General features: G+C 35.6%; 1 protein-coding gene across 2 annotated transcripts in view; it reads right to left on the bottom strand.

The window, feature by feature from the left end:
- SLC38A11 (solute carrier family 38 member 11) overlaps positions 1–14,456 on the bottom strand; it is a 54,837-nt gene that overhangs the window by 10,011 nt on the left and 30,370 nt on the right. For both annotated transcript variants that reach the window (XM_017655324.3, XM_017655322.3), the window contains 4 exons: positions 7,843–7,913; positions 7,016–7,177; positions 3,920–4,032; positions 958–1,089 (listed from right to left, as the gene is read on the bottom strand). In XM_017655324.3, coding sequence (XP_017510813.3) covers positions 958–1,089; positions 3,920–4,032; positions 7,016–7,177; positions 7,843–7,913 — 478 coding nt within the window. The remainder of the gene's footprint in view (positions 1–957; positions 1,090–3,919; positions 4,033–7,015; positions 7,178–7,842; positions 7,914–14,456) is intronic.

Genomic DNA, 14,456 nt, shown 5'->3' on the forward strand with positions numbered 1-14,456 from the left:
AAAGGAAAATAATAATTACAGAAAAGAAGAATCATAAGATAAAAGAAATATTATAGCTTGCTGATAGGCCCAAAATAAGATTGACTAGATCTGAGAGTAGATTTGATACAGTAAGTGGTAAATAACTTTCCAAAAAAGACATGGGGTCAGATTTTAAAGGCATCAAAGTTTATGCTTACTCTGGTTGGGAAGCTGAGATTTTTAAGCGGGATGATGATAAATTAGAAACATAACTTAAAATATGTGCTAGTTGAAACAAAAAGCCAGTATTAATTCAGATGTGATATAATGAAGTATGAGATTTTGGGGTAGCAGTAGAAATTACAAGGGAAAGGTCTAAGGAGAAAAAAAAATTTATTTTAAGGAAAAAAGACTTGGGCCATGGTAAGTGAATTTGGTGTGCGGCTACAACTCTCTTCATTCACATGTTCTTAATGCATCTCTCCAAACTTATTTTTGTTTGACAAAGGAAATTTCAGATCCATTTAATTTGTAGTTATTTTTAGGGATATGTAGGTATTATAGAAAAATAAAATATATATAAAAAAATGCTCTAAACCAGGGTGTTCCAACCTCAGCGCGACTGACTTTTTGGGTTGGATAATTTCTTGTGGTGCAGGCTGTCCTGTTCACTGTGGCAGCTTAGCAGCACCCCCCGCCTCTACCCACCAGTCGCCAGGAGCACTCGCTTACCAGCTGTGACAACGAAAAATGTCTCTAGATATTGCTAAATGTCCCTTGGGGCAAAATTCCTCATTGGAGAAGCACTGCTCTGCAAGTAGACAGTGCTATAAAGTACACAGTATCGTCATCATAAATATTTACTGTAATACACAAAACGTATTTTCATTCTACTTCCAAAGTGATACCTTGTTAAGGGAAATACATCTTACGTTAAAGGTAAACATTAACTTTAAAGGGGTTTTTAGAATGGAAGGAATAAATCTTTTTACTCACATTGAGTTCTAAAACGATTCCAAGGCAGTCAGTCAGCAGTGACACAAGCGTGGCTGCAGTGATGATGGCCACTGTCATGATAATGTGGAAAACTGAGGAAAGTGTCCCACCAAAAAAGACGTTGGCGATTACCTACCCAACAAACAGATGGTTTAGAGAGGGATTCTCAGAGGCATGTAGCATGAAGAGAATATATCATATTATAGCACTTAAGACAGTATAAAATAGTACCGATAAACCAATCAATCAAATCATTGGCCATATGAATGTTCTATCTTTTCCAAAGTACTTAAACATAGACACTCACACATATCAATAGCAAGTGTTCTTGGTTGACTTATTAGGCAGTGGATTATATTGCTGGCCCAGAACATGGCATACTACTGTGTGAACAAATAGATATCTCAAGTGCAAGAGAGACCTTGGGAAGTCACCTGATCCTTCTTCCTTCAGGCCAACAGGCTATCACCAACACAAACTATGATACTATTTAGATTGTTTGAATGACCTTGAAGGAAGGAGTTCCCGCAATTTCCTTTAATAATTATGAAGGTGTAGTATCCCTTATTAATAGGAAACTAATTTTATATAATCAAAAACCCTATTTGATACTGTATTTTATCTTGCCTGTCCTCAACAAAAATGGAGAAGAATTGATCACCATTTTCCACTGATACTTAGGTTAGGAAATCAATCACTAGTTACCTATTTAATGTGTCCCATACTGTGATATTATTGGCAAAGAGAAAATGTTTTTTCTCTTTGCTGAGATGATTCGTATTCTCAGGAATTAACATTTTATTTGGAGAGATCCAACCAATTTAAAGAAACAGTGTTTAATTTATAATAGGATAAAAAAAGTAGCAAGTAGAATTTAGAAGTAGAAGGAGCTTTAGCTATCTAGATCTGCCTCCCTTAGAGTGATCATCTTGCCAGCGTTCCTGAAACATGCTTGTTCAGCCTCGGCTTGAGGTGGGGCTTGAAACAGGGATAGGGTTTACAGCAGATTGAGAAAACAGTATGAAAAGAACAAAGAGGTAAGAACAGGAGAGACATCCATGGAGGACAAGAGGGAGACAGTCCGACAGCGTGGAGACTGTGCAAAGGAACCATAAGGCCAAAGCTGGAAATGGTCGGAGAGGTCAGGCGCCAGGGTATCTTATGAAGCAACTCTCCAAACCGTGATGAGTAACATTCCTAGACAAGTAACATTCTCTATGAACTGGATACAGCCATAACTTCACTAATAGTTTGATGCAGATACTAATAACTTTTATGCATTTATAATTTTACAGTTGGCAATGTTTTTCCAAATATTATATATTAAAATTCACTCTTATAGATGCTGCTAAGATGACTGTAATTGTGGACAATCGGGGGGGTAAGGTAGGGAGAGATATTTCTTAGGGGTATAAATAGGCTTGTGGAACCCTTGTATGCACTTGGCTACTTTTACGTATGAATAGAAATGGCTTTGATTATATTTATGCTAACAATGTGTGTGTGTAGAATGAGGGAAGGAGAAAGGAAGTGAATAGATGAGGGATATGTGGGGTTTCTCTGCCCAGTATTTGCTGCCATGGCAGAGATCTTGCTTTAGTTCTGTCTTCCTGTCAGGGCAGCTAGAAAGGAAACTCAAGTTCCAACTACTGAACACATAAGCTCTGCAGCTGAGTGACTCAGATCGTCCGCAAGCCATGCACCAGAAACCACATGCGAACATACCATCTGTTATTGCTGATCTAGAAATCAGATTTGAACCTAAAGTCCTGGGCTGAAGCAAAAAGAAACCCATTTCCTGCATCTAGCAATAGTTAGCAAAATATTTAAAGGTTTTATATTTTAAAAATCTCATACAGTGAAGTTCAATTTCTTTCTGCCTTGTGTTCAGGGTGGAGACCTGGCCTGTGAGTTACACATTTCTAAGGGGGAGTAAGTGCTAATTGTAAAGGATACACACAGTGCTGAGCATTTCCTTCTTCCATTTCCCCATGCAGCTCCTGATCCCCAGAACTGGCATAAGGTAAGCCCTGGTCTGCCCCTAGAAGCCTGCCTGTAAGGTGGTGTATTTCAAGCTCTGCAGGAGTTTCACTTCACACATTAGACCCATTCACACGCGCACTGGGTAAACAGCCTCTAGGAATAGATCCTGAGAGTAAGCCCTTCTCAGTGTGATTCTTGAAAGAACCACTGTGAAAGAGGATCATGTTTTTCTGCCAAGTGGTACAGTACATACAGGATTTCTGACAAACCATATTATCCAATTTTACCCAAGAATTAGTTCTCTTTCACTTAGTCTTCCTCCACAAATCCAGATGGACTATATAAAATAACTTGGAGCTGACTTTATAAGGGAAATATATATATATATAATGTAAATAAATACACAAATTATATAGTATCTATGTTATCTTATATAGTATATAAATATAAATAAATATGTTTATATAAATATATAAATGAAATTTATCTGTAAAACATTGTTAAAGTTGAATTTTGGTTTTCTATAGAAAATAAGATATTTCAGTTTTCTACAAAGAACAACTGATCAGAATCTGTTCTACGGTGCCTTTAATACATGTTGATTTATAAAATATCTTAGCAAAAAGATAATTTTGTAAAACATATTTTAAGAAGTACTTAATTTCTTGGTAAGAATACTTTTTAAAAACTTAGTTTGACTCTATTAAAGGCTGGCATTCATTGTGGAATGCAGTTGTGTAAATATTTATACTTCTAATATAAACTAGACCACCAAATATGATTTCAAATCCAACTTCTGAAAAATATCTTGTAAGCATTTGAATATAAATTTATCTTTAAACTGGTGGAAAAGAAAATTTTGTAACTTATATTGTTATGCACTTGGAAATTTGCAGAATTGAATGATTTACATATCTTCCTAAATTAAATGTAGTAGAGAGATCACCTATGTAAAGTGTCAGAAAGGAATTGTACTTACATCTCTTGTTACAAAACATTCAATTGGATATGTCAAAATGACAGTGACTCCATAACAAAATCTTCCAAATGTTACCAGGTCATCATTTCTGCAGTAATTTTCAAATAAGTCTCCTAGACAATAATATAAAATAGATATATTTAACAGATACTGGATATTTGAGATAAGTATCTAATAAATGAGATATTAGATGCTTATTATATAAGTGAAGCTACATAAACTTGGCTTAATTTAATTAGTAGAACAGATTGCTGAGTCTAAATTTAAGTTTTTGCATTCAATAACCATGTAATTGTTGACTGATATTAAAACTAGCACATTACACCTGAAGATGAATTCACCGCTAATAATTTTTCTCATATTTTCATTGTTTGTTTTCAGTAGATTTGCCTTAAATTTGTATCAACTCCTGAAAAATACTTTTATCCCATTGTCTTATTCACATTGAAATCAACTCCCTAAATTCTTGTCCACTGGTTTTATGAGCATGCTTCTGGTCTTTGTTTCTGGTGAGTAAGTGACTTCATTATTAAAAAAAAAAAAAAGGCTGTTAAAATAAACAAATCTCCTTTGAAATGTTATTCTTAGAACAGGGACAATCCTGCAAGGAAGAGCAGACCAGTACATCTGGGGAGCTGAATTTCCTGTATATCATGCTATAGGGTTTAATCACAAACTCAGGATCATGGTGAGGAATTCCAAACGCACATTATTTTTCATGGTGTCTGATGAACCCAAGTATAAATGCACTGATTCAAAACTGAAAACATGGTTATTTCCAAGATAGACCTTTATATTTAATAAATTCCAAACTAAATGATGGACCATATAGACTTTGAATCAATTCTTATTTAAAGACTGTGTTTTCCCAGACACTTAGAAAGAAATACAGGGATCTAATGAGGGCACATAAGTCAAGTCAGTAAAAAGTTTCTCACTATTAAAACAAAGAACATTTGGGCCTGTTTATTTCCTAAATAGACCATGCTTGCATTTTAAAATTTTGGTTACATCTTTTTATTTAGACAAAATAGAAATTAGATCAAAGTCATAGACTACTATGCTGTTTAATCAAAATGAACTGATACTTTTGTATTTTTTTTTAAATTAAAAAGCTAAAGGTCCTGTCTCTTCCCAAGACATACTTTAGGTGACTGTTCTCCCCTCCCCCTCTCAATCAGAACAAATATACATTGCTCTCTTTCAGGCACAAGGGGGTTACATCACACGGCAGTAGTGGTAGGAATCTGCTACGAGGTTGATTAAAAAGGTCCCAGCACTTTGAGAAAGAGGACTGAAGCTTCCTGTTAACCTCCACTAAAAAATGGGCCCCACACCTATTCTTGACTGAATGTCAAGAATAATCTAGAGTTCTCACTGCTTCGCAAGCTGGATTTTACCTTCTAAAAGGGAAGAGAAAAGCAGTAAGTGGTTGGCACAAAAGACCAGATATGCCTAAAGTGAAATGGCTTGAGGAAACAATGTCAGCTTCTTCCAGCTTGAGTCTAAGTACATTTTAGGCTATTATAGCTAGGAAAAAAAAAAAAAACCCAAGAAACCAAAACCAACCTGTCAGCTTTGTTATATGAAGATTTAATTATATCTGAGCAATTACCACTGATTAAAACACCAGGAAGTTGTGACTAAGAAGATTTATGTCTTACCAAGAAGGCATTTAAGACCATGGTTTTGTACAGACTGGAGCCTGTAGGCCATTCATCTTGGCAAACTGTGTAGCAATAATGATACATGGCTGTGTTTTGAAACACAATTTTTATCAAGACTTTCAATGTCATTTCATTGCTGCACTCTAATGGCACACCCAGGTTATACTTTTGATCACCTTGGGATTATGTGAATCACTTCTTTGAAGACGTCTTTATTTCTTGAGAAATCTCTGCCTATAATCATAGTCAGCTGGAACCTTTATTGGAAACAATGCATTATTCACCTGAATACCTCAGTGTCATCTGAAAAAAACCAAGCTAAGAGGAGCTGGAGGCTGAGAGACAGCTCTTGATGTGTCATACTTGACCAAAAAGGGATAGGCAACAAGACAGAATGGAGAGAAAATTGGACTGGAAATCAGGAGACTTGTTTTCTACTTTGTCCCCAGCCAGCTTGGGCAAGTTACCTCACCTCTTTGTGTTTTAAGCAGGGGGTAAAACTAGTTATTCCACTTACCTTCACAGGGTTGTTTAAAGGTCAAATGAGATAATAGACCTGTAAAAGCCATGAAATATATGAGCCACGGCACTCAGCAGGCTGTCAGAATACCCCGAGGAGCACAGGATGCAACGAGGGATGCAAGGGTTGAAGAAAGCAGGCCAGACGGGCACTGGGCTGGGCCCGAGTGAACAGGCTAAGAGGAAGTGTGCAGGGGTTGTGGGGTGAGGGAGGAGGGAAGGAAAGGGCTAGTTTTGTGGGGAAGATGATGTTTTACATTTAAGGAGAGAATGGGACAACTAAACAGGAATATCGTTCAGGCAAGAGGCTGAAGACAACTTAAAGATCTTGACTAGAGTTTAACATAATGACATGTTCAGAGAATTTGTTGCAAAAAGGATAGTCTCTTGCCTGTGCCCACCAATGGGAGATGCTGGGGCAAAGGAGAGAGAGGTGGGAAGAACAAGGATGAATCCCTCGGAGAAGAAAAACGTGTTAGCAGAGTGACCGAGGGAATGGTAGCGCTCTTTCTTTCGTGGGAGTAAGAATGGTCAGACTGGCGAGTGACTCACAGGCATTCGTGAGACTCACAGCCCAAAAGATTGTTAGCTTTGAAGAGTGGTGAAATATTGGTGTTTTTGAAAGTGAACTTGCAGTGGAGTACTAGACAGAGAAGCCAGAGATCGTGTGCCTTGAAGTGAGAGCATAGAAGGAGAGAGAATGGACTATAGAAATAAGTTTAGCAGTTTAAAAAGGAGAAAATTAGGAAACGAACAGTGCAGAAAGACAGGAAGGTAGAGGAAAGAATGGGTGAGATCAGACAGTGACACCATGCAGTAGAAATTGGGTGTAATCTTACCCAAAATTAGAAGCGATAGCACCACTCCAAGTGAATACCAAAACACAGTAAGCCTGAGTCTCTCATTTTACCTTGGGTGAAGCCAGTAAATGTCAAGTAGCCACATGCAGCAAAGAGAAGACTGACGAACACAGAAGCCAGCATGGACATGTGGATGACCCGGGACCACTCAGCTACTGTGGGGTCTTCCAAAGAACCATAAACTAAGAAGGAGTTATGGTGGCAAATAAAGGCTGTGATTAAAAAGAAAAAGTAAAGGCATTATTAAAGCAAGCACTGGGATCTTCTTTTTACTTCCAAAATTCAGAGATGTATGCTGCTTTGGAATGCTAATGAGCTGAAGTTCAAATTTACTCATTTACTAGATATGTCAGAAAATAATCTTTCTAACAGCTTTAGTAATGAGGAATTTCATTCACATTAGGCTTATGTGTTCTTTTTATGTCACTCTGGATATAAACCAGGCCTATTCAACTTTCTCATTTTCCATTTCCTAGTGGCCTTTCCATTCCTACGGGGAAATCTAAACAACACCATATTTTAAGTCCATGGCTTCCTTTCTGATCTGGGATATAACAGAGTAGCTTTAGACACCCAGCCAACTTGTAATACTTAGTGTGTGAGGTTTTGAAGAGGCCCGTAACACTTGCTAGATTTTCAAGTTAAGAAACAAGATGACTTTAATGAGTTTTCTGCATGAGAAAGAGACTTGTCCAAACTGAAGCAAATTTTAGTGATGAGTGTGAAAAGTTTGGGCCTAATTTTATGTTGGCATAAACCAGATCATACGCTCTGAATAGGAAATCTAAAACTTAGGACATCTGCTCTCCAGACACAAATATGAAACACAGAAGACTCCCTAGTGAGAAAGGACCTTTGGGACCATACATACACTCACCAAACGACATCACACCGACAGCCTGAACGGCATTGGGCTTTGCAAATACCCAGGCATCATCTGTTTTCGGTCTAGAAGAGAAATCAGTTAATTTGATGAATGGTTAAACAAATGCAAGCCTAAGCAAATCATAGTGCAGGTAATGGTGCCACAGGACAGTCTGAGGAACTTTACATGAGAAATGAAGGAGCGGTCCCATTAACCTTATTTGACTGTAAATAATTTCCCAGGAAGATCAATGTTTTATTAACCTCAGCCCTCTAAAATGCATGTCAAATCCTTGCAAAGATGACCTTTTCACATATTGAAAATATTCACTCAATTCTGTGACTTTATTTTAGTCATCAATTTCACAACAAACATTTGTCAGGCCCTTATCATTTGAGATACTCATTGAGGGAGATACCAAAATTAATAATGCAATGCTCTTCCTCAGTTAATCAGTACAACCCTTTATGCCCCTCTGACTCATTCATCTGGGCTCCTCCTGCCCCAGGGAATCCATAGTTGGCACTGCCGTTATTTATTGAGGCAGGTGGACATGAACTACTATTAATTGAGGATGTACTTTGTTATGTTCTGGGGACTATCCTATGTTACTTCAATCTTCTCAATAACATTTAAGTATTATCATCATCATTTAATATGTTAGGAAAGTTAGGCACTGGGTGGTGACATAACTTAAGCTTCCACAAACAGTAAGTTGAGATTTGTCCCCTTGGTCTTTACATCCCCAAACCTCTCCCATACTGAACTGTCCGTGGTCTCAGATTCCCGCCTGTGGATACACTTCTCAAAGACATTTGGGGAGCATATGAACTTTAAACTTACCTGAAGAAACCTATTTCTTAGTGGAATTAAAATATTTTACTGTCTGTCTATTGACAGGGATTAGGATCCCTGATTAACGCCTCCCTGAGTAATGATGAAGAGCAGAGGATCCACTGTCAGACAGCCTGTATTAGTCTTTGGCCCTTTCCACTTATTAGCTGTGTGATCTTAGGCAAGTTATTAACCATTCTGTGCTTTAGTTTTGATATCTGTAAAATGGGGATAATAATAGTACCTACTTCACTGTGATATTGTGTGATTTAAATGAGATAAAATATGCAAAACTTTTGAAAGAGAGCCTTGCATGTAGTCAGTGCTCAATAAACAGTCACTAGTATTATCAGTTTATGTATTAATATTATTATTATCCACTGTCATTTAATAAAAGATAACAAAACATCTAAAAGATGGCCAGCTTCCCAAAGGCTTGAGTAAGACCCAAAGGAATGCATAAAGAGAGAAGAGGGGACAGGGAAGAAGGGTCCTAGAAAGCATAAAGGCAGTAGGTGAGGCATAAGCCCACCTATTTCCTGAGTTTGTTATTCATTCTCTACATAAAACAGATACAAAAATGTCCCATTTGTTTGGTCAAAGTTAGTGGGATTTATGTAATATATCATTTCTTTCCATATTTGAAAATAGCAGTTACAGACCTAATAGGACTCAGCAGAAGCCTCCGGCTGTTCAAGGCTTGGGCTGATGCCCATCGTTGTTTGAGTGGAGGCTGCTGCCACCTGCTGCCTCTCGCACCCTCCCTGCAATGTAACGTTAGCCGATGAGCCGTCAAATTCCAACGCTAGTGTGGAAAAATAGCTGTATTGTCTCTGGTCCTTAAAAAAATTGACTTCGAAAAGGCAGCACTAACAATAATAGAAACTTGGAGACTGTTAACTTTCTAATATGCTTTAATTTACCTACTGTCTGTTAGGGTGTTTGCACAGAAATAACACTCATCTTTCCCCTTCAGTACAGATTGGGATGGTGTCCTACTTTTTAACACTTACATGAGTAATGAAAAGGTAGGAGTTTGATTTTCATTTCTCTTCTTTCTTTTAAGTTCTTACAATTTTTCCTGATCCCTATGATTCCTTGAGTATATTTCTAGGTGGAAACTACCAAAGAAGATGTTACAGATAGGGAAACAGGTGTGTTCATCTAGATAAAGAGAAGGAAAGAGATATTGAATATAGTTTTCCAAACTTTTATAAAATAGCCTGGGATTGAGTTCCAGAAACAATCAGTACCTTAGAAAAAAAAGAAAGTTCCTTGGCATATTTTATGAGGTTGCTGAGATCATGACACCCAATATAGTTGAGAAAATGAAGTTATTTCCTTAACCTGCTAGGAATATCTACTAAAAACTCATAGGAAATGGCATATTTAAAAGTGAAAACTTAGCAATATTACAATTAAAGGCAGAAACCAGACAAGGATGTTCACTATCGTTGCTTCTAGGATATATTACGGGATTCTAAGCTAATGTAATAAAATAATCATTGGAAAGGGATAAATTATTTATATACAATAGAACTGTGTACATAGAATATTCAGGAGAATTAACTGAACAGCTAGTGGAATTAATAAGAGTAGCCAGCAAGATTACTGGACATAAGTTCAATACACAAAAATCAATAGGGTTGACGAACATAAATAACAACCAGTTAAAATGTTTTTAAAATAGCAGTAGCAGAAAAAAATCCAAAATAGTTTAAAAGATATGCAAAATCTTAAAGGAATGATAAAATTTTATTGAAAGACAAGTAAATGGAGAGAGATACCATATTTACCTATATGTGAATAAGACTATATCATGCCAGTTCTTCCCAAATTAATATTTAAATTCAAAGAATAAAATATATTTAGGGAGAAAAGAATTTTTTTTTAATGTGTAAAAGAAAAACCATAAAGGTAAAGATTGATAAACCTGATAACATTGTTGGAAGGTAAATATAAAATAAATCTGCATACAAAATTAAAAATATAAAAATAAGCTAAAAGCTGGGAGATGAGATTTGTCATGCATGTAATCAAGAAGGGGTTAGTATCAAGTGTATATTAAACACTCCTGCAAATCAATAAGAAAAATACCCAATGAGCAATCAACAATAATCAACTGATAGAGGAGAAAAAGAGAATGGCCGATAAATAAGCTACAAGTTGCTCACCCTCCTAGATAATTAGAGAAATCAAATTAAATCCACAAAAAGAACATTTTACACCTAATTCAACAATAGCAATGTTGATAAATTATTGGGAAAGGACAACATGCAATTATTATGGAGGGAACTGTAAATCGTAAAATACTTGGGGAAGAATTTGGCAACTTCTAGTAAAGCTGAAGGTACTCAAAGCTTTTAAGCAAATGATTACATTTATAGGTTTATACCCTAGCCTGGAGAGGTGCACATGTGCCCATGGACATATGGGCAAGGATGTTCACTGCTGCATTGTTTATATTAGCTAAACTTTGGAAACGATCTCAATGCCAGCAATAGAATTGATAAACAAATCCATTAGTAAAATATGACATCAACATAAAATTGTGTGCTATAAAGCAATTAAAAAATTACTCAGTGTTAAGTATTAAAATGGAAATATATGGAATACAGTATTGATGGAAAAATAGTGAATTATAGAAGGGAATGTGCATTTTTTTTACCATAATGGTTATTTATCTATATTTTACAAGCATACTAATCTATACTGTAATTGTTGTTAATACATAAATGCATAGTGTAAGTATAAAAGTATGAACAGGAATGATTTAAACCAACTTTATAATAATTACCTCTGGGAAAAAGAAATGAATTGATTTTTGAATATGACTGTCTATTGCTGATAAAGTTTGGGAGCAAATATTGAAAATTATTTCAAAAGTATCTTGCTTAATCTCCTGCTTCCTCAACTTTATATAGTTATACAATATTTTCTACATAAAACCTCTCTGGATCTGAACCTAATTTTTAACCTTAAATTTCCATAAATATTCTATAACTAAAACTACATTCTTACTGCTTTCCAGTTACTTACTCAGTTTATTCAATTTTTAACAAATACATGTGAGTGCTACCACAATTATAATCACTGGGCATACTGCAGAAAAAAAAGAAAATGAAGAGGTCAACTATTTTGGTGTGTATTCTAAATCATCATCTGTATTCTGTATCATACTCTAGCACAGCACTATGTAATGCTGAAAATGTTCTGTATCTGTGCTGTCCATATGGTTATTCCTAGCCACATGTGGCTATTGAGCATTTGAAATTATGGCTAGTGAAACCAAGGCATTACTTACTTTTATTTAATTTTATCTAACTTAAATTTAAATAGCCATAGGAGGCTATTTGCTATTTATTGGACAACTCAGATCTAGAAGATATCATGCAGGTAATCTTTGTTTCGAAAAACCAAATGGTTTATTTATTTAATGGTAATTATCTTCCAATAGTCTAAGAGTTAAAGAAATCATCTTCAGAGGTTTAGTTTTTTCTATAATGTAGCTTCTGCTATAAATATCAACTACTATTTCCATTTGTATTTTCTGAGAGGCAAGTGGAATGGAGGAATTGAGTAAAACAATGAGCGACATACCTTGTTAACTTACAAAGAATCAGATACCAGAGGATTTTCAAAACAAAAAAAGCCTAAAATAACAAATTGGGAGAAATGAACTGAAATTGTCCTTATTAATAGAGACATGGGGAAAAATAGATATTACATAATCATCATATTGAAATACTATAAAATGTAAATCCACTAAATTTAATTTGTTATACAAAGTGATTGAATTATGGGATGAGTGCTTTCTTTCCCCCCCAACTTTAGAGAATAATTCACAGTACATTACCTGTAAACGGAATAGCTTTCATGTGATTATTCAAATTGAAACATTAATTAACATAAACCTCTTCAGGAGTATTTCTTTTGTACAAAGCAAGGCACGTTTTCTTCTAAAGAAACTCCAGTGTAAGAACTACTCTCCAATTTCTCCGTGTTTTAAACTTTTCTGTTGCTACTCTTGAAGTTCATTTCCCCAAGGAACCAAAATCGGTATATGTGTGTGTGTAGTTTGCCCTGGAAGCGAGTAGTTCTGTAATTAGCCCACTGCAGTCAACAGTGTCTCTTCAGTAGGTGTTAATGTTACCTGCCGATGAATGGACCAGCCCTTTATTCCCATTTGGCTCCTACCTTTCATTTAATATGATCATTTGCTGGCTATTGGCCAACTGTGGTTAGTATCAATAAAGCACAACTAAAGCAATAATGAACTTAATTTCCATTGTGATGGACAGACTTTCTCAAGACTAAGAAAACCCACATGGAATACAGCAATCGGTAATGGGAAAAAAAATGGGCTTTGAAGTCAGACTTGGATTTAAATGTTTACTTTATGATGTACTAGTAGGGTGACGTTGGGCAGATTACTTAATGACACTGATCTCAAGTTTTCTCTGCTGTAGAACAGAAACAATAATAATAATTCTATTTTCAATACCTGACATAAGGGTGAAATGAGAAAATGAATGAAAGAGCATTGTATATAGTGGGCATTCAATGTTACACGAGACCTCTTTCTACTCCTTCTCCCTTTCTTTGTGTTATCATTAAAGTATCAATATATGTCTCCGTCTGGGTGTCAGGACCTGCAAGAACATGAAACACAATTTTCATGGCATTCTTATTCTAGAGAATGAAAGGACCACGGGGAAGGCCAATCATCTTATTTAAAATAAATGAGTGACTAATCTTGATAAAGTATACATGTGACCAAATGGGCACATGAAATGGTTCATTTAGACTTTTGATTCTAAGAACAGTAAATATTCAGTATTCTATATTATACACCAATTTTCTACACCACTGGGTCTGCCAAATTGGTGCAACTTCCAGCTGCATAAAATGGTTTTAGACAATTTCAGGTTATTTGGAGCTGCTCACCTCACTCCCGGGTATCTATCTTGGTCCAGGGTCAGTCTCCCCAGCTAAGCTGTCACTCTGTGGGCAATATGATCAGTTTTTCTATGCAGCGTGGAAACTATCATCAGTGGAAGATAATTAAACATTTGAATAAAAGAGGCACTTATTAAACCTTAAGATATTTGACATCTAAAATGAATAGAGAGGCAAATTGCCTGATTATTTAATCGCTGGATAACATCTTAAACTAATCACTTGAAAGAAAAATTGTAAAATTAACCTTTTATATCTGTAAGTTTCTACACACACATACACACATGCACGAATTAAGTTTTTTTGTTGTATTTGTATATGTTTTCAATTATAGAAAAGGTTTTATTCTGTCAGTATTGCAATGACAATTTCTTTTGTATTTTTCTATAGGGAAAGCTTATGAAATTAATATTTCATTATTGACATTGATAAAATATACATACAGCGACATTTAAGTTAACTTCTTGAACACTTAGCACTACCTTTTTATAGAGAGACATAGAGTACTTACTTGAGCAGGAAACTTAGTTTTACTTTCAGGAATTACTTGGAGTTCCTGAATTTTATTTTAATAAGGTCAGATTTCCTTGCACATATGAATTATTGATGGGTGTGTGTGTGTATGTGTTTAATGGTCTTTGCAAGCAATGAAAAATATACCTCTCATGATTTTTACCAAATTGAAGACACAGTAACTTTTACTGAAGTCAGAAATAAAGGCAGGAGTAATCAATTCGCAATTTGGTATGCTAAAGAAATATTCAGCATAAGGAAATAAAATCTTCATTGAATTATTGTTTTTCACATATATCTCTTCCCAAAGCTTTCAACTA

This window comes from Manis javanica, chromosome 7 (genome assembly GCF_040802235.1).
Source record: "Manis javanica isolate MJ-LG chromosome 7, MJ_LKY, whole genome shotgun sequence".
NCBI classification, from domain to species: domain Eukaryota; kingdom Metazoa; phylum Chordata; class Mammalia; order Pholidota; family Manidae; genus Manis; species Manis javanica.